General features: G+C 40.9%; 1 protein-coding gene across 2 annotated transcripts; it reads left to right on the top strand.

Annotated features, from left to right (window-relative positions):
* The first annotated feature begins 418 nt into the window (after positions 1 to 418).
* ube2d1b (ubiquitin-conjugating enzyme E2D 1b) lies at positions 419 to 18096 on the top strand. 2 transcript variants are annotated; one of them, XM_050059182.1, is made up of 7 exons: positions 419 to 614; positions 3394 to 3457; positions 11227 to 11258; positions 13470 to 13547; positions 15263 to 15368; positions 16710 to 16803; positions 16916 to 18096. In XM_050059182.1, exons 1-7 carry the CDS (start codon positions 591 to 593, stop codon positions 16959 to 16961), a joined length of 444 nt encoding a protein of 147 aa, XP_049915139.1. In that variant the 5' UTR covers positions 419 to 590; the 3' UTR covers positions 16962 to 18096. The 2 variants fall into 2 exon arrangements, with proteins under 2 accessions (XP_049915139.1, XP_049915140.1); XM_050059183.1 differs by lacking the exon at positions 13470 to 13547.
* Positions 18097 to 20919: the final 2823 nt, after the last annotated feature.

The raw sequence follows: 20919 nt of genomic DNA, 5'->3' as shown, positions 1-20919 counted from the left end.
TATAGGCCTATATATACTTATATATACACACATACATATACATATAGCCTAGGCTATGTATATATATATATATATACATATATGTGTGTGTGTGTATGTATGTGTGTGTGTGTGTGTGTGTGTATAACGTAACTTTTAGTATATAAACGTATATTTAAAAAAAAAAATCCAAATTAACTTAACTACTTAAAACTACTTACTTACTACCCATTCATCTGAGCATTTTAGAGTATTTTGAAAGCAAAACTACTTATTACCTGTGCCTTAAACATGATAAAAGGTGATAATTTCAAAAAAATAAAACAGAACCTGTGACTTCAATGACTTCTAATGGCATTCTCATAGATATAAATCCCGTCACAACAAATTGCAACATTCAGAACTACATTTCCCATAATCCACTTTGGGAGAAGCGGCCGTAAAAAGGAGAAAGCGGAAACAAAAGAGGTTTTAATAAAAACACAAACACATCCCCGGCTGTCGAAGTACTCAGGGAATAAACTACAGCCATTGACTTCGCCGGCAATAATATTTTAATTGAAAGAAAGAGCCAGTCGTCGTAGGTTGAGGAGCAAACTGCATCAGTCAATATGGCACTGAAAAGAATACAGAAGGTAAATTTGACTGACTAGCTATGGTTGCCAGCTAACGGTAGCTAACTGGCCCAGCTGAGAGTTTATTTCCACAGAAAGGTTCTTTAACAACGTTTTTCACGCTATCTCTGCATTAAAGCAACTTCTGGCTAACTTCGTAACGTTTTTTGAAATAATCTGTTTGTTGTCAACTCCCAAAACAGATATAGCAGCTAATGACAACTTCAAAGTTCCATATTTTCTTGCTAACAATTTAGCGAGCTTAGTAACTGTTTAGGCTGCCTCCATGTCAAGCTGTCACTGTTTTTGAAGCTGTCACTCTGTCCTGTAACTTGTCTAAGTAGTAATTGGACAGCAGTCCTGTTGTACCTGTCCTCTTGGCGGTAGAAGAGCACTGCAGTGACCAGTGAAGTTATTTCTCAGTTCAATATACCATTAATTTCTATCTGCTTGTTCGTTTGTGCATCTTAAGTTATCTCTGCTATTTGAGTAGTGTTGTCAGGGGGAACTGCCTCAGTAGAGTGTTAGAGGGTGATAGACACCAGGGACGCATCAGCTATCACCAGACAACCTCAAATCCTAATGAAGGCCAAGATTTGCATTGGAAAGTAGGAAATAACAATGATGCGATAAAACTCAATGATTCAGCTAATTGTGTGCACTTGATGAAAGCTTTAACATAGGTAAAGCTCCTAGGGAAGATCTTGAAGGCTCTCCTACTCCCTCATATAATTCCTTTCCAACCAGGAGGTAACCTTAGGGAAGGATGGCTGAGGGAAGGTGTAGGCCTCTTGGGATAGTTATTTCTCACTGAAACATCAATAAGGCATGTGTGGTATTTGGTGAAGTGGCACTGTAAAAACTATTACAGGTCAATATCCCTATGGAACTAATCATTCTTTTAAACACCACACCCAAAGTCATTGTGTACCCTGTACCCTGCTGATGCTGCAGATATTTGTTAATTATGAACTGTTATCTTAACTTTTTATTACTTACATTTGCGATCTCACATTACCCTGCCATATTTTTCTTGCTGTAAATGCTTTGTGATTGCCTAGTGCAGTGGTTCCCAACCTTTTTCCTTAAGGGACCTCTTTTCTGTCATTGAGTAAACTCACGATCCCTGACAAAGTCAGTGTAAAACAACTGATAAATTGTACAGTATCTCAAATAGTGAACAAAATATTAGCAGGAAGTTTGTGTAAAGTTTTTGTCAAATGATGTCAGGGATACCTCTGTTTGGGCTTGGTAATTAATAACAGCAAGCCTGTCTGAAAAACTGGGGTTTTGGAAAGATATTGACATTTATCAGGCAAGAGCCCTTTTTACACAGAGATGGTGGTATTCCCTTCTTTATGGCGGCTGTGCATTTTTACACAGAACCAAACAACGGTGACATCATTCTGCTCCAGTGTGTAATTTTAGACAGCATGCTGGTATCACGGAGGCAAAAGAGGCGGGTCATGGAACAAAACAGCCTCAGCCTCTAGTGTGACATATAACATTCCCCTTGGAAGCATTTTTCTAAACAGGAAGAATGGCATAACATGACAATAACAATCATTTACCGTCTTTTTTGATATGGCAACTGATCTCGTCCTCTGCTCGGAGGGTAAGGAACTCCTGCCTGGACCTCATCTTTTTCCCAATTTGCAGATGTTTTCATCTGCTGTTCTTCTTTGAGTTAGCTGCTGATTGCTATCAGTTACTTTTTAAATCTGTTGTTGGTGGGTTGTCCACATAAAATGTTTTCAAAACGTCACACCTGTGTTGCCCATGATCCCTTCCTGCTGGCTGTCATGTACACACTGTTGCAGCGCTGTTGCAACTTTACCAACTTGAAGGCGAGACAACTCTTCCCCTATTCCGCTATTATAGCCTACCTTTTATATAGAACAAGGGTTGCAATGATATGTTAGTTTCAAGGTATACCGTGACATAAAAGTTGTCGCTTATCATACCCTGTACATTTGCTTATCTATGATACTGAAAAAAATGCAACTGGATGTTGAATCTCCCCTTTATGTTAGCTATTTTTAAAGGGGAGACTTTTTACACATACTCATATTAACAAAATGGTTTCAAGTTTCACTTATAGTAATAAAATGTTTGTTCAACCAACAGTAACCCTGCCATTTTCATTTCTTTAAGGGTCATTCTGACTGATAATATAAATTCTGTAGTGCTGTGATACTCCTGGCTCTGATTGGTTGTTTTTATTCAGGCACGGTGGATTCTTGCAAATGCCATCAGAAGCAGAGCCAGAGGAACCATGTTGGTTTCTTCACAGATTATCTGTCAGTGACAGTGACAGTTTCAGGAAATATGACAAATTGTTATTGTTACATTTTTTTTAATATAGAAGTAAGCTAAGCTAACATCTGTTGGAAGAAAGGAGAACGCTGTGGAAGGGAAAAAAGGCGGCAATTTTATTGGTGTGAGATTGCGTAAAAAAAGAAGTCTTAACTCAGGATCCACTTACTTACAATTTTCCCATCAATTTTTTACTGTTATCTGATAAAACTTTAGGCTTTAGTTTTATGGCTTGTGTGAAACAGAAAAAGAAAAATGTGTAGATATTATCAGCATTAATCATTAAGAGAGCAGCATCACTTACAGAAACTCAACCTTCAGTCATCAACAGGAAAACCAGGGGAGTACATCACAGTAGTTGGAGTCAAATGTGATCTCAAGTTCCTGCTGAATTAAAAGAAAAAAAAAAGAAAAAGCAGTTTTACGTTTGATCAGTGCCCATTGAGGTGAATAACTAACAGGGTATTTCTGCTGTGTTGAGCAGGAGCTGAATGACTTGCAGAGAGACCCTCCTGCACAGTGCTCCGCTGGACCAGTGGGGGAAGACTGTGAGTACATGTGCATGCATTTCATGTTAGAATTTCTCACCTTAGTGTATTGCTGCTGCCTGTTGGCAGTTTTGTTGTTAATATGTTGTAACAGCACAGAATCTTGCCAAAAATGCTTTTCTGAAAAGAAAGTGTTTCACCAACTTACATAAAGCCAATAGATAAGGCAACTGAAGAATCGCACTTTGCCCAAGAAATAGACATACAGCATGGACGACTAAAGAAAGGTTGGAGGATTCCAGCCCATCCCTGGCATTGCAGATATAGCTAACTTAGCCACCGCTAAGCTTTGTCAGCTGCTAGTCTGAATGTAGAACAAATGTTAGATGTTACACATACCCATTATTTTATCCACTGTTGAGAAATTCTGATAAACTTTTAGTGAGAATGAAGGTAAACATTGAAGGTCTCTACCTGCAGGTACTGCTGTGTTAAACCATGTATCATAATGACTACTGTAAGCTTCGCTTCCTTAGGTACTGTGTTTTACTGTGGTCACAATACTGGAATTTCTAACTTTGATACAATACCTTGAAAATGATTACCATTTCGATACAATGGGGGGGGAACTGACTTTGAAGGCATAAAATTTAAATTTTCTCTGAAAAGATAAATGTAACAAGGCTATGACATAAAAACGACATTTTTTTTGTTGGTAAGTATTGGAGAACAGCAAAATTAATGTAGTAAACATAAAATAAGAAAGAGCAAGCGAATGCAGCTGCTACTGGTGTATTGATACTGCAGAAAAAGAGTATTGAAAACGTTTTATATACTCAGAATCGATATGTATTGATAAATCAATATTTTGGACAACACTGTTGTGTGCCACCTGTGAATCTTTTATTTATTTATTTTTTAATCTTGTGAACTTTGCGGCATGTAAAGACTTTAGTGGGTTTGAGTGTAACATTTGGAGCAGATTTGAAAAGGTGGATTTTGAGGAGTGATTTGAAGGTGGATGGATTTGGAAAGTCACAGATGTGTATAGGGAGGGTGTTCCAGAGGGAGGGGGCGGCTATGGAGAACGCTCTGCTGCCCCAGGTTCGGTGCTTGGTCCTGTGTGGAGGCGAGAGGAGGTTTTTGTCGGATGATCAAAGGTTGCGGGAGGGAGTGTGGTGGTGGAGCATGTCCGTGAGGTAGGAGGGGACCTGGCTGTGGAGGGCTTTGTGGGTGAGGAGGAGGATCTTGAAACTGATTCTGTACGGGACAGGGAGCCAGTGTAGGTTTTGCAGGACAGGGGTTATATGTTCACGGGAGCGGGTGTGGGTGAGGAGGCGGGCAGCAGAGTTCTGGATGTACTGAAGTTTGTTGAGGACTTTGGATGATTAGCCGTAGAGGATGGTGTTGCAGTAGTCCAGTCTTGAGGTGATGAAAGCATTGGTTGCAGTAGTCCAGTCTTGAGGTGATGAAAGCATTGATGAGAGTTTCAGCGGCAGAGAAGGAGAGTAACGGACGGAGATGGGCAATATTTCTGAGGTGAAAGAAGGCAGTTTGGGCGAGGCGGCTGATGTGATGTTCAAATGAGAGGTTATTGTCGAAGATGATACCAAGGTTGCGGATGAATGGGGAGGGAGAGAGGGTGGTATTGTCAATGCTGAGGGTGAAGTTTTGTGTTGATGTGTTGATTGATAGCTTCAAGGGTCAGTTAAAGACTCACCTGTACAGAGTAGCTTTTGATTGTTAGGCCGTATCCACTGTTTTATCTGCCGCTTTCTGTTGTTCTCTCAGCTTGTCTACCTTATTTCCTCTGGCTTTGCAGTGCCATGTGATCATGTTCTATTGTTATTTTTTATTTATTTATGTATTTTATTACATGCTTCTACATGCACTGACCGTGCATTGCCATATGCCTGTGTGTATGTTTTCTAGAATGTTTCAGTTGCACGTTTATTGTGACTGATTGAACTATGGTCTTATTGTTTGTACTGTTAAGCACTCTGTGTACGCGTACTATGAAGGGTGCTATATAAATAAAAGTTTACTTACTTACTTACTTAGGGATTTTGGGCCGATGAGTATTATTTCAATTTGTCACAGTTCAGTTTGAGGAAGTTGGCTTGCAGCCATGATTGGAGTTCAGTCAGACAGTTGGTGAGGGTAGAGCGGGTGGCTGGGGTGATGGATTTTGTGGAGATGTAGATTTGGATGTTGTCAGCGTAGCGGTGGAAATGGAGACCATGACGACGAATGATAGAACCAAGGTGGAGTAAGTAGATGATGAAGAGGAGAGGACCAAGCACCGACCCCTGAGGGACACCTTTAAGCATGGGGACGGTGGAGGAGGTGCAGTTGTTGACGTGGTAATCTGATGGTAAATAATCAGCTGCTGATTATTTATCTGACAGGCGAGCGGCTGAGGAAGGGGGCGGAGTTAAGATTGTCCCTCGCTGCGGGGAGAGAGGTCCCTCTCCTCTGCTCCACACTTCAAATTATTTTCATTGTGCCGATGGTGGCTTGGAAAACCGCCGCTAACTGTGTCACATGGGCAGAAGGGAAGGCGGCCGGTTCTACTTCTCCCTCTCTGGGAGCCTGGGCTCAGAGCAGCAGCCCACCGCATCCATCCACCCCTCCCTCCCTCGCGGCCCGGCCGCACATACACCCCCCCGAGGCTCGGCTCTCTCTGCGGACAGAATGGTTTTATAGTAAGGGGAGGAGTAAAGGGAGGAGGGCAGGCTTTAGTGTGGACGGTTAGTGACGTCATTCGCCTCGAAAAAGAATCATTCGCCTCCAATGTAATGTAATGTAAATTCAAGTGTAGTAACCAGATTTCAAGCTGTAGAGGGCACTCCATACCACATTTTTAAAATAAAATGTAGATTTTCAACAGTTTGCACTAAACTGTCAAGATTTTGAGCAGGATCAGTCAGTAACACTACTATACAACCAGAAACAATGATTATCAGCTGAAAAAAATGGTTTTAGGGTTTAGTTACTCTTTAACATACTGAACTATAGATAGTTGTTCGAAATAGAGGACAGTCACTCTTGCCCAGGGCTGAGTTGTGGCTGGTTTTGAAGCTTATGTAACCACTGTTCATACCAAGGTGAGTTTTACATACATTAGTAAACTATAACTATAAAATGAAAGGATGTTTTGCTGCCTCTGGCAGCAGTTGTAGACTGAGAAAAAAATAACTTAATTTACTTGGCTGACTGCTGGCTACTTTTAAGGTGGAACATTTACTTGTAATGTTACTCAATCAGCTCCATCAGCACACCTTAAATTTCAATATAACAACTTTGACCATTCCCTTAGTCTTTTATTGTCTCTCTTGGATGACAAACACTCTTTGTAATAAGTGGATCTTCATGAGTTTAAAATATATATATTAATTTTGACAGGATTATGTGAACTGCATATATTCTAATCATCACTTGGAGAAAAAAAAAGGCAGTGAGTAACGTCGTTTCTATGGGCTCCGGCATTACCCACACTTGCCTGAGAAGCACTTTATGCACAAACCCACTATTTTTAAATATCCCACTTAGAGAGACTCTCACTGCAGCCTGTTATATTTTGTTCTGAAAATATTGGTGTGCAACCCCGTTCTGTGGACAATAAATGAGGTGCAGTCTTCCCTCTGTGCCACCGGTGATGAGGAAATACAGTCACTGCTAGACAGAGCAGTGAGTGACAGCAACCCCACCCACATTTAAAAGTGCTGTATGTAGTGGAAATGCAAAAAAGACCTAGGGTCCCAGGGACCCACTTGAAAAGGAGATGCTACATCTCAAGTAGTCTCGCCACCAGACAATCAGAGATCTCCACCTTCTGATAGTCTGGGGACACTCCTTTCTAAAGTGTGTTTAACACACCGGCGAAAACGGCCGGCAACAAAGCAACGCCTCTTGCATTTTTGGAAAAGACACGCCTTCTCGGAAATGTGCGCTCCCCCTTTTCTCGTCCGCAAGGAAACAAACACACAGAGAGCTTGAAAATGGATGCCGAGAGATTAAACTTCGTTTTATCAAACGTGTGCTAATCCGTGAAGAAAATATTTTTCCAGCGGATGTCTTAGTTACAACATGATTGAGCTAACTGGAGTAGTTTCATGTTGTATCCGACAACTGGAGGCTTTTAGCAGATGACGTCCTGATGTTAGCTTTGCTGCTGCTGTTAGCTGTCCCTGTCAGCTGCAGCCACTGATGTTTTCTAGACATCGTGATTTCCCAAAACTGAATAAATAACGTTACCACACATAGCAACACAAAACTGCGTTGCTAGCTTAATCATGTTGTAACTATGATATCCGCTGGAAAAAATATTTTTTTCACGGACCGTTTAATGAGTTATTACCTATTACAGACACCGCTAACGGCTAACAGCTAACAGCTAAGAAATAATAATGTTTGTTCAATCATTGTGTTTATAGACTTTACAAACATCGGATTAGTCTAAACGGTGATACAGTGATGTGAAAAATGTGATATATATATAGCTAAAAGCTCTGCTGGTTTTCTACCCGGAAGTATTTGTAAAAACAAGGCGATTCCCTCTATCGTCCGGCCGGACGGATGAGTCATGGCCTTGTAAAAGATTATGTTTGTTTCTTTTAGTTGGTGAGAATGTGTCGCCGCAAACGCGACAAACGTCCACTAACTTTGACGGCGTTTTCTGCGAGCACAAGAGTTCAGCGAGCGACCAAAGGACCGCCCTGTGGATTTACTATTGGTTCTGCAACATAGGGAGTTTTTTTAAACTCTGAAATTGTATCTGCCCATCTAAACACAAAATCAGGGAGAAAGTGATCAGTCTTTAGTTAAGCAAAGCGTCTAAAGACTGACTTGTGAGTCTACATCTCAAGGGGCTATCCTTTAAGAAATTTCAATTTCAATGCTTTGGGTCTAGGTACCATGTCTGAAGGGTAACTTTTGTTTCCAAATGTGCTATAGACACAGAGCGCAACACATCATAATCTTAAAGCCACGCCCCCAAAGGGGAAACAAGGCCCGCTTTCCCCCCCCGCTTCTTTGCTCGTTTGCTGTCATTCTGCCTCAGCAGCCGCGCCTTCAAGTCTCCACGACTTAATTGCTAGCTAGCTAGCTAGCTAAAAATATTAGCTATAGCTAGCTAATAATTAGCCAATAATAAGATGACAAAGGATTATTTTAGCACGCTATGCCTACCAGAGAGGCAACGGTATATTGATAAGCTTAATATTGCCGGTCTACCTCAGAGTCCCTTCTCCTTACCTTGCTCGTCTTTGAAAAAACATGAGCAGAAATCGGTCAGTTTACTAAATCGGCCGCTACTCCCCCATCTCCACATTCTCCCCTTACTGCAGTCCGAGCATGATGTGGGGATTCTTTTTTAAGAAGATGAGCATTTCGGCACGCTCAACCGTCAGCCTGCTCCTACTACCGGCACATGTTGTTGTTTTGAGACATGCCTCTACATGCTGGTAGATGGATAGAAGTGCTAGAGCGGACTGCTGGGATGGACTGCTTGAATCGCGGCGCGCTGGGAATAACAGAAGTTGCATTCATACTGTCAATGTTTTAGCTTAACATACATAAATACAGTTAAATGTTACTCTAAAAAATACATTTGGAGGGTTTGACAAAGTGTTTGCTGCACACATAGGCATACCGAGTGTCAGGATCCCACAATTTCTTCCCTGTTGAAGCCTCAAGTTTTATTGCCTGTATCCACTTTTGTCCTCTACAAGGTTATGTGTTTCTGCTCAGCAGCTGATAAAAGCTAAGCTCTGGATTTTTAGCCTTATTGGCCATGCAGCCCACCACACAGCAACTTTTCGGCATTTGGACTTAGGGAAAACTCAACAGGCTGGAAACGGAGGGGGAAAGTGTGAGGGGAAAGCCTTGTTTCGCCTTTGGGGCCGTGGCTTTCAGATTATGACGCGTTGCGCTCTGTCTCTATACGAAAAAATATTAGGCGGAAAGTAGGGATGGGCATCAATTTTCGATTATCGATGATTGATTGATTGAAGGCTTTTGATCGATCACAAATAATTTTGATCGATAGTCGCAGTGTTTCCCCTACAATGCCTGGCATAGGTCCGGCGAGCTGCCATGCCAACGAGACCCCCCGCCCGGTGAGTCGCCGTGCCAACGAGACCCTTCTGCCCGGCGAGCCGCCATGCCAACGAGACCCCCCGTCCGGCGAGTCGCCGTGCCAACGAGACCCCCCGCCCGGTGAGTCGCCGTGCCAACGAGACCCTTCTGCCCGGTGAGCACGGCGGCTCGACGGGCCTACGAGAAAATCAGAAACAGACGGAGGCTCTCATCGCTCTCCAAAGCCTTGGCGGCTTCCCTTGAGGCCTCTGAAAACACTACGCCATTGAAAGACGGAGGTTTTGCTGAAAACTGAAGCCTGTAACTCTGGCTGGCAACGGTTGTAAACACCCAGGGGTGAACTGCGCATGCGCGCCATTCTTCCTCTTTGGCCTGGGGGGTTGAAGCTCAAAACTGGGGCAGCTGCGCTCTCTTGCGGCGACAGTCTGCACTGCGCTCTTTTGTTTTCTCTCTTTTGAAATACTCGCTTATCAATTAATCGATAATTGATCGTTAATTTTTTTGATGATCGAATAATAAATTTTGATCGTTTGCCCATCCCTAGTGGAAAGGGGCTTTATTGTTGTATTTACTGAATTAGCTTTGAACTGTGAAGCATTCACCTACTGTTTTACATAGTAAAATGTCTCTGTCTGAAACCGGAATTCTAAAATACATGGAACATATTAGTCCAGCTGAAATCGTACTAAATCGAATTTCTTGAAGTTGGACTAACACACCCAGATAATGTGATGTGGAGTCAAATTACTCCTGCATGTATACAGTCAATCGAACCCAAACTGGCCTAGGCACTCTGCGCATGTTCCACAGTTTGCACTCCAGGCGTTGACCCGGAAGTCGAATAGCATTAAATGTGTAACAGAAGAAGAGGAGAAAAAGAAGAAGTAAAACGTTCAGCACGTATGAAGTGTACAGAGCTGTAAAGTTGTCCACCATGGTACCAATTTGCTGCTAGCTAACCATAGCTAACTTGTTTGTCAATTGTTTGGTCTGTGACGAAAGATGTCAACTGGAGAAATGTCCAATACTAACAAGCTGAAAGGGGTCATATCACCAGCTATTGTAGCAGAGTCGAACATACTTCGGTCAGTAAATCGATTCCCCTCCCGTGCTTGTATACTGGGAAAAGGACAGTTAAATGGCCTTGTCAAGCTATTACTGTAGCTCAACTTAACCGTGCATGTAAACGTACTGAAGTAGATTTCAACAGTGAAGCTAAGGAAAAAAGCGAGTCAGTGACTGTGAAGGAAAGTGATCAGTGACAAGTCCACCACAACACCGCATTTCAGCACAGCAACTCAAAAGCTTAACACAGCTGCTCTGCCAAGTTACAGTTGCAGAGCTATGATTGGACAATCCAGATTTGGGTGAAGGGTTTACAATTAATTATGAGCCATTCTTACATCACAACTTATTTCGGAAGTAAAATTTGGGACTAGAACTGGGAATACACTCTATTCCTGATCGAAATCTATCTATCTCCTTTTCAAATAGTTTAGTGGGGAAAACCCTGCAGTTGGATTGTTTACCATTGAAATGACCCAGGCACAGGTTAGAGGCATAAGACTAGTGTAACCTGTACCTAACATCAAGAAAGCTGGGTTGGGGCATGGGCTTTTGTAGACACACTTCATTGTAACTGATGCATGATGACTGATGAACATTGTGTCTGTGACCTGTACAGCTTACATTTTTCTGTGTCTCTCTCTTTCTCCCTTAATTGCTTTTAGTGTTTCATTGGCAGGCAACCATAATGGGTCCGGTGAGTATCACATCATCATGTAAGGCTTTCAGTCCCCTCATACACACTCATGTGCTTGTGCTTAATTGGAAATGGGCTCTTATCTTAGATTGGTTTTCAAGTAGTGAGGAGCTCTGAAAGGCCTTCGATTCTTTAATCGAGACATCATCTTCTGAAATAATGCTGGCGAGGGAGATTAAGGCCACTGCACACCAATTCTGTATTTTATGCTGGAAATTGTCACACACGTTTAAAAATAAATATGACCTCACCTTGTGTCAGTCAAATTTGCACACTGACTCCAGAACTTTTGTCTGTCATTAAAGATTTTGGGACAGATTTTCAGCATTTGTTTTTAGCATCCGTCAAAAGCCTTTAGAGAGTTGTTTGACCTAGAGGCAGTTAAGAAAATGTGGCGTAACCTGCTGGACACATACATCTGCAACAAGAGAGAAGAACGGAGCACACAGTATCATTTCATAACTCAGATAGGCTACTTTCAACAGGTCAGATGGTAATATTCAGGTGGATGATGATGACAAGGAAGAGGTTGTGGACTGCACACAGACAGAGAGCGCGACAGTGTGGAGATGAAGAGGGAGGATGGCTCAGGCTCTTCAGATAACTGTGGTAAGAGGATGGCTACAGCCAGGGAGGTAACTCCATCGGACAGAAGCAAGGGACCAAATGTGCCCTTCCGTTTGTCTCATGTTGCAAATTTTTGCAATGAGTAGAACAATAAAATGCTGTCGGACTCAGTGTGCAAGGTTTGTGTGCATAACAATTTTAATGAATGACAGATTAAAAATATACATGCGTAAAATATGGACTTATGTTGTGTTCACACCAGGTGGGATGTGAATTTTTGTGTCCCGTTAATAGTTTGAACACTAGAATATTTTGTGTTGACTCACTTCATACATGTGAATAACTTGTGTCATACGCGCTTGAAATTGCTGAATTGATGACTGAACTTCTGCCGGTACATCCTTGGAATCATACATCTCTGGAGAACCTCAGACCTTAATGGCTATTGCAGCGTGAATTGGTCGCCAAAGTTCAGATATTTCAGCTCTTGCAAATACAGGTATGACGTGAAATCGCACTACTCACTTCATTCATGGCGCTTAATTCGCATCATTCGCATGGCATCCATTGCACCACCTGGTGGGAATTCGCATCTAATTGCATCTTTACATTGACTTAACATGTAATTTACTCAGGCAAATTGTTGTATTGCGCCCAGTGTGAACACAGCATTAGTGTGCAATGGCCTTAGGTCCTGATAACGCGTTTTAGCAGCTGGAGGCGGCTTTTTGTAATTGCTTTTAATGAGAAAACCTTTTTGCCTGCTGTTTTTGCGTTGCTACGCTCTAGGCATCTGCGATTTTGGTGGAGCACTCTGAATCGCTCGAGTTGAAAAAAGTTCCACCTCAGGACGGAAAAGAGCCCCAAGTCATCTCCGCTTTTATCACATTGTCCAATTGGAAGCTTTGAGAGGCGGGCCTTCTGTGGTGTTCATGACAACAAGTTTACAGTTGGTAAACAATGGAGGAGAACCTGGTGCATGCGGTTGCTGGATACCCAGAGTTATATGACTCTACAAACCGCAGTTAACACGATCTCCATAGAAAACAGCAGGCGTGGAAGCATTTAAGTGCAGTACTTGAAACGGCCATCATGGAGGCGAAGCTCCTGGACCAACTGCAGGTATTCCCTGTGATACACCGTCTTTTTTTTTTTTTTTAGGGTCTCATGTACCCACACAGATCTCGGTTTCTCTGTGCCAAACAAACTATTTGCTGACAGACTCACCCTCAACCGGAACTAGAGCAAATTCCCTCTGCCTCTCCATTTTAGGAATTAGATACTAATTACTGTGAAATAAATAAAATAAAAATTGAATATTGTAGATTGATTACATGGGGAAGTTGGGGTATGGAGGTGATCGGATGGTTGCCTTGCAACAATAAAAAGGCGCAGCAAGTGTTTTTTTACTAGTGGCATTCAATTAAATAAAACCTGCAACCTGCAAAACGCTTTCTGTGTGATCGGGGCCTAAGGCTTTTAAATCCAGATACATCAGAGAGAGCCTGACTAAGCTGAACTTGCGTACACAGGCCCCTGTTCTCACTGTAGGGGGCTGAAATTTGCTGACTGTCAGTTATTTGGTTCCAGCTGAATGCTTTTCAGTGTGAAATGACAGCAGTGTCTCACATGTCTTAATGTTAGGGTGACAGTCCTTACCAAGGAGGAGTTTTCTTTCTTACAATCCACTTCCCCACTGACTACCCATTCAAGCCACCAAAGGTAAGAGCTTGTTTGGTTCCTCAAAGCTTTGTCCTGCCATACTGTTGAATTTATTGTGGTGGATGTGCAGCAGCCAACCCTCTGGTCCTAGAAACCTCCCCTATCTCATTTATAATCTATGGGATATTACCTGACAAGTTGTACATTCCATGATTGTAATGGGTGCTTGTTCTTCAGCTAAGAACAAGCAGATGGCGGTGTTCCTCCAGAATTCATTACAGTCATTAAACATATAAACTTGGAGGATATTATCAAGCTTATACTGTGGCCGCTTGCTAATAAAATGCCATGCCATCAAATTAAAAATATCATTTGTTCAAATACAATGATTTTTTATCTTTTACAGCTTTTCTGTTTGAAACATAAAGTAGAGAGTGAATCACAGAGGTTATTTACAATAACTTTCAAGTAGAAAATCCTCGCTTCACACACATAAAATCAAATGGCGCTGACCAAACACTGCCTCATTTAGTTAGGTTTTAGCCACCTAAAAAGGTCAACCAAAAAAAATATCTATCAGTTTAAGTCTATGCTATATTTAGAGTATTTTCACCGCTTATGTTTTGCTACAGCCCTGTCCACAGCAGTAAATTGCTTAGCTTCTGTGTCAGTAGATTTGATTTATCAAAGATGATAGCAAAGCAGTACAGTACATAAAATAAGCACAATAGAGACGGCAGATAGGTCAGTACGCAATGTTTAACACAGCCTCTTTCATTGCAGGAACAAAAAAAGTGAGACACTTTCGCTGCCACCATATTTATGCCTCTGCACAGATGATAGCCAAGGCCGGACTCATTGTGTTTTCAGGTTGTCTGTCTGTCCCATTCTTGTGAACAGAATATCTCAAGAACTCCCTAGGAGACTTTCTTCAGATTTGGCATAAATGTCCACTTGGACTCAACTAATAAGATTTTGGTGGTCCAAGGTCAAGGTTACTGCAACACTATTTGTCTTATTCTTAGAAACATGATATCTCAACAACACAGGGAATTTCTTCAAATTTGGCACAAATGAAGCATCCATGTTTTTACAGATATGGATGTAAACTGTAACTGCAACTTGACTGGTTTGCAGAGGCATACAACCCCGAGTTAGTAATTCTAGTTTATATTTCTGTTACATCTCTTGGCTAAAGCTGCGCCTGGGTAGGTCCTCGGCGGCGCTTAATAATTGGGATAAGGTGTATACATGCAACAGCATCCTCATTTTCTCCAGCTAGCATATACAGGTTTCTCATAAACAGGTCATAAACATCCCCGTTTCTTACAAGAGGATGTGGCATTTAGATGCTCAAACCAATAAACGGAATACTCAAAATCCTGATCATAAAAGGGTTAATCATGTCCATGTAAACACACTTTTTGACAAACACTATTCTTAGCAGGTTTGGAGTATGCACTAGTCTCCCACACTTACTTTTAGTTTGTGTTCACAACACCCAACTCTCCTCTCTTTGTTCAGCAGTGACACCATAACAGATACCCACCAGAAAAAGTGAAAAAGAAATAAACAGTTTACTTTCAATAACAAGAGGATTGTTTTTTCAATTTAACATGTTCGTAAGAAAGGCTTCTTTAAGAACAGGGTCAGTGCTGGAAACAGCATGAGAGCCACATGTTGGACTGAACCTCCCTCTACAAGGCAAACACTCGTAGAGTAACTGTGAAGTGCATCTTCTCTGCTCATACAGACCTGTGTTACTCTTTTTACAGGTAGCATTTACAACTAAGATTTATCACCCAAATATAAACAGCAATGGGAGTATCTGTTTGGACATTCTACGGTCACAGTGGTCTCCAGCATTAACAGTGTCAAAAGGTAAGTACAGTGTCCTGTTACTCTCACTGTGTCAACTGCAACAGCAGCTCCACTATATCACTACTGTGATCTTTTTTTCTTTTTTTAAAAGATTTTTTGTGGGGGCATTTTAGCCTTTAATCAACAGGATATACAAGTGTGTGGGGTTGGGGGGGGGGTAGTGACAGGCAGGAAATGGGCACAGGCTGGAGTCGCACCTGGGCCCCTGCGGCAACAGCCTTGTACATGGGGCGCCTGCTCTATCCACTGAGCCTCTGACGGCCCATCATTCCTGTGATCTTATGTCTGTTTTTCATGTTATTTCAGAAGCCCTATTTCTAAATGCATTTGAAGAAACTGATGTGGTGTTTTGCAGCAGTGTACAGTAAAATTAAATCAGTAATACACTAGAATCCATCTCACCTTCATGTTTAGAGTTTCATTCCAAAATACCACACTTTCAAATTCTCTCTCTCTCTTTCTATGCCTCTGTCTTCTCTCCCTCCCCAACCCCTTTTAGACTGCCTCTTCAAGGCAGGAATGTCACGCTGTTATGCCGCCTTGTCGTTCTGTATGAAAGGTACGATGCTATAATGAGGGGACAGGGTTGCCTTGCCATAAAGCCGGCATCAAAGGTAGTAACAGCGCTGAAACGATGTCCGTATGAACAGGATAGCCGGCAGGACAGGATCATGGGTGCCAGGGGTGTGACGTTATGACAACGTGTTATGATTGTGACCCACTGTGGGAGCTTAAAAAAGCAGCTGATGGCAGTGGGCAGCTAACTCAAAGAACAGTGAGTGAAAATGTCCACAAATTGGGAAAACAATGAGATTTGAGAGCTCCTTACTCTCAGAGCAGAGGACGAGTTTAGGACGGTAAATGATTGTTATTTAATTAATTAGTGTTATTACTAGCCCAGTGTGGCTACACATTTTGACAAACAAAGGCCTATTTCAAATAGACGCCTGGTTTGGTTGCCAAGCAGTTCTTTGGATGGCAGCCCATTAGCTTCTTGTAATGGTCCTGGTCCAACTGGTTTCGCCACCTGCAAAATGCTCGGGGCCTAAGGGTGTTTCTACATCCATTTATGGCAAACTATGGGTGTGGAAACGAGGCCTGTGTACATGCACTTAGCTCCATAATGATTGAGATTTTTAAAACAGAATCAGGCTTAAGCGCAACTTAATAAATCTCACAGAAAGAATGCATACCTGTATGCACATCTCTGCCTTTGTGCGTACACAGATGCGTCTGGCCCCCTGTGACCACAAGTAGGGATCTATGTGGGAGAAGCTCAATTTAAACATATGTTGTCAACATATGCACTGATGTGATCTTTTAAATTCCTCTTTATTCCAGTTTTATTGTCCATATGTTCATTGCTTTGTGATCCAAACCCAGACGACCCCTTAGTTCCAGACATAGCACACATGTACAAGAACGACAAAGACAAGTGAGTATCCACACAGGCTCGGGTAGTACTTTATTGTCAGTATTAACGTGTGTGTACCTGGTGTTATCAGTGATTATCAACCACTTACTTCACTCTTTTTTTCTCTCCTTAGATACAACAAAGTAGCAAAAGATTGGACCCAAAAGTATGCCATGTAAAGAGAAGAAAACATGCTGAGAATTTTTCTTTTTCCTTCCTTTTTTTAAGTCACAGCACACTGTAAATGAGTATGGAATCATGAAGTAATCTTAGGTAACTTGCATCAGACTGAACTGTTATTAACATTATTATTAATCTGAGACCATGACTTGTATACATTCTATTTGTTTTTGAAAAGAAGTAGAGAGTTTTACTTTGAGCAGATGAGAGAGATTGGCTCTGGTCATTTGATGGATACCGTGACATTTCAAGTCACGTTTGGCTTGTTGTTTTTGCATCAGTGAAACTTTATTTAAACACAAGGTTATTACAAATTGCTTTGCGGCATTCTTTACCATTCAAGTAAAACTAGTGGATCGAAAGACATGAGTCCCACCATATGCCATTCAGCAACAAGCCTTTTTTTTCCGAGGAGCTGAGTAATAGTGCAGCAAGATAGCATATATGTTAGACAGGCTGCTCCATAACTGGAAAAGCCCAGCTCCAGTCCCTGCTAGAAACCCACTCAACCATGGAGATGTGGAAGGGTGAATGCCAAATATGGAAGCCCCACATAATGACATGTCATGCCGTGGGTGATGGAAGGTTTTGTTGAGTTCTTTTGCATCTTGTAGCAGATGAAGTGGAATAAAACTATGTACTGTTGCAATCTTGCAGTTTCCTGAAAATGGATGCAATTACAAGTCAAGTCACATATTACTGTCTTCTTCCTCCTCTCCTCCTATTATTATTATTATTATTATTATTATTATTATTACTATTACTATTGTTATTATTAATAATAATAATTATATAGTATTAAATGCTCTGGAACATTTCTTTTAAATTAGAGTTATCACAATGTAAATCTGTCTTCAAATGATGTACTCTTTTCCCCTGAGAATAGCAGTGATGTTGGCTTTGTGGTTAGATTTACACAGGCATAAAGATCTGATTTTTAACCCAGTGAAAGCCGTACCTGGGTTAAATGTGTTCTTCTATTTGACCTCCAGTCTGTCTGTATATCTATCTATGCTATAGAAATGGTAAAAAAAATAATCCCATTTTCTGTTCCTGTGTAAACAGTCTCTCACTTGTGTCTTTGAAGCCTGAGTGGCACCTTTTGTACTGAATTAAAGAATGGTACAGTTTTTATCATGACTTTGGTTTTTATCACAGAACTTAATGTTGATGTGTGGAAGGCAGCCTGTATTTTCTAGACTTGTTCTGTTAACATGGTCTAATTTAGTGATCAGATTGTTTGGTATTAATGTGGTTAAGTCAGTTGCAAGGATATAGTTAATTAAAAGTAAAAACTAAAACTAGGTGTGATAAAACATTTAAGTCAACTGAAACAAAAGTAAAAAACAAAGTTTAGAAGAAACAAGCAATATTTTGTACTTAGAAAACGAACTAAAATAAAACAAAAAATATACAAGAAATGTCTTTTGGTTTAATCTTTGTCAATTTGGTCAGATTAGTTGACACAAGCCTGAGGAGGCATTAGTGCAGATGTTTATTTAGACTGGGATTGCAGAGGTGTGGACTCGAGTCACATGACTTGGACTAAAGTCAGACTGGAATCACAAATTTGATGACTTAAGAATTGACTTTGGATCGACTTTGGCTTCCATCAAGCCAAAAGATTAAACAGTATGTTATTTAAAGGGAAATTTCAGTTTATTTCAACCTGTCTCCTATTGTCCTAAATTTGTTTCAAGTGACTNTGCATGTCAGCATGCTTCTTTGGCCATTCTGACCCACAATCCTTTGCGCAGCGGAAGTTACGTCGCACTGACTGAGCTGTGTGTACAACCAACGCCCACACTTCCTTTCATACATGGTTTATATAGGCCCAATTCCAATCTGGCCCCTAAAGACTCAAGCCCTGAACCCTCACTGACTTAACTGACGTCAGCTGTAAGTGATTGAGTGTGACAGTCTGAAAGGGCTCCGGATGCTACAAATAGGAATGGGACAGCACTTATCCCCCTCTCTACAAAATGTTGTTAACATTGGCGGCTCTAGGCGTGATCGTTTATCGGTTATTGTCAGCATATATTCCACACACAAAGAATATACTGTATATATATCTATATCTATAGATAGATAGATAGATACATCTATATATCTATATCTATATATATATATATATATATATATATATATATATATATATATAGATAGATCTCTCTCTCTCTCTCTCTCTCTATATATATATATATGTAGCCTATAGATATATTCTTTGTTTGTGGAATATAACCACTGGTATTCCTCTGACTTCATGTGTGTTTATTTACCATCTTAAATCCTTGTTAATGTAATGTTTCATTGTTTATCTATCTGTTTTTTCGCTCTCCTTCCATAACGTTACCGTTTGCATATCTGCCGACCGTGTTTTCGTTTTTTTTTTAATAACACTTCCGGTGTTCCGAGGGCAACCCCTGTATTTCACGTGACAACGCTATGAACTGTGGGTAATTTCCTTACCGTAAGTCCGCATCGATGCTGATCTACGGTAAGGGGGCATAAAGGGCTCACTCACTGACTCACTGACTTGAAGATTTGACAGTGGGACAGCCCTCATACACTCACGCACTTCACATGAACGCGCCTCTAAATCAGTGAGTCTGTAAGGGATCGGATTGGAATTGGGCCTTAATTTGAGATTCTAAGACACTACATATTAGGACTGCAATGATCTGATTATATACTGTTACATATCATACAGTTTTGCAAGAACACGGTTACAACATTCAACTTTATTGTGATTATAGTATAATCAATGTTAGGGTTCAACTATGACTACAATATAGAAGATTCTACCAATATAGACAGTGGTGTAAGTGTGGTATAAATAATGAATGAATATGACTAAATATGAATACACTATGGGCCAGGTATGAGCAGTATAGACTAGTAAATACATAAATAGTAAAAGTCAAACACATATTAAGTAATGTAGTAAGAATGTGCAAGTATGTTACACTACAAATAAAAGTAATGTGAATGTAAGGCTGCTTCACGTGCAGACAGAATATAGTGCCAGCAGCTGCATAGCTGTAAATAGGCCTATATTTAACATCAAACATGTGCCAGCAACAGAGAGCTATGTGTGAAGGGGGTTAATATGCCTACTGGTGACTAGTTCAATAGACAGGTCACTAATAATAGGCTTGGGACTGTTTACGTGAACACGTCAGTTTATTAGAAACAACAACATAGATTACGACATAACAGCAACAGAGCTCTCCGGCACCTCCGACGGTATGCACGACTCTGGCGAGCTCGGCGAGAGGAGATTTGCTGCATCTCCGAAGTGCTCGGTACAACCCGAAACAGTTAACCACATATTCTGGCATTGTAACTACACAAAAAGGTTATGGAAAGATATAGCAAAATGTATCTCTGATAAGTTGTATATGAACTTCAATCTGCATTTTGAACATGTTATCTTTGGCTTTCATTCATTCATTCATTCTTTCATTTCAAGCCATAAAAACAAAGAACATTTGTGAAAAGTTTAATATTGGTAGGTAATTAGCTGTTATTATGTTGGTATTATTTTCACAGTTATTATTTATTTATTTATTTATTTATTCACTTATTCATTTATTTATTTATTTATTTTTTCTCTCTCTTCTTTCTTTCTCTCTTTATTTTCTTCTTGTTTGATTGTTAATGTTTATTCTGTTCTTTCATGAAATGTATTGTCATTTTTTGTGAATGTAAGACTTCTATTTTCATTAAAATAAAAAAATAAAAAACACAAAATATTCAAATGTGGCGCAACGGACGGCGGCGGAAGTGAGCAAGAGGGTCGGAGTCATAGACATGGGCTGCGTTCCAAAAACAGTTTGAGTCGCCCTCGCTCACTTGCCCTCAGCCCTTGCTATGACGTCACACGGAGGCCACTTGGAGGGCGGAGGGAAAGTGGGCGGAGGGGGAGTGAAAGAGGTAAATGGAACACACCTGCCC

Source organism: Epinephelus moara, chromosome 13 (genome assembly GCF_006386435.1).
Source record: "Epinephelus moara isolate mb chromosome 13, YSFRI_EMoa_1.0, whole genome shotgun sequence".
NCBI classification, from domain to species: Eukaryota; Metazoa; Chordata; class Actinopteri; order Perciformes; family Serranidae; genus Epinephelus; species Epinephelus moara.
The sequence above is the reverse complement of the archived record's forward strand: the minus strand, read 5'-3'. Positions and strand labels throughout refer to the sequence as shown.

Excerpts from the sequence above, each read along its gene's own strand:
- ube2d1b (XM_050059182.1), top strand. The coding sequence starts at position 591 with ATGGCACTGAAAAGAATACAGAAG. Across the intron at positions 615-3,393 it reads CACTGAAAAGAATACAGAAG|GAGCTGAATGACTTGCAGAG; the intron begins GTAAATTTGACT and ends TGTGTTGAGCAG. Across the intron at positions 15,369-16,709 it reads AGCATTAACAGTGTCAAAAG|TTTTATTGTCCATATGTTCA; the intron begins GTAAGTACAGTG and ends TCTTTATTCCAG.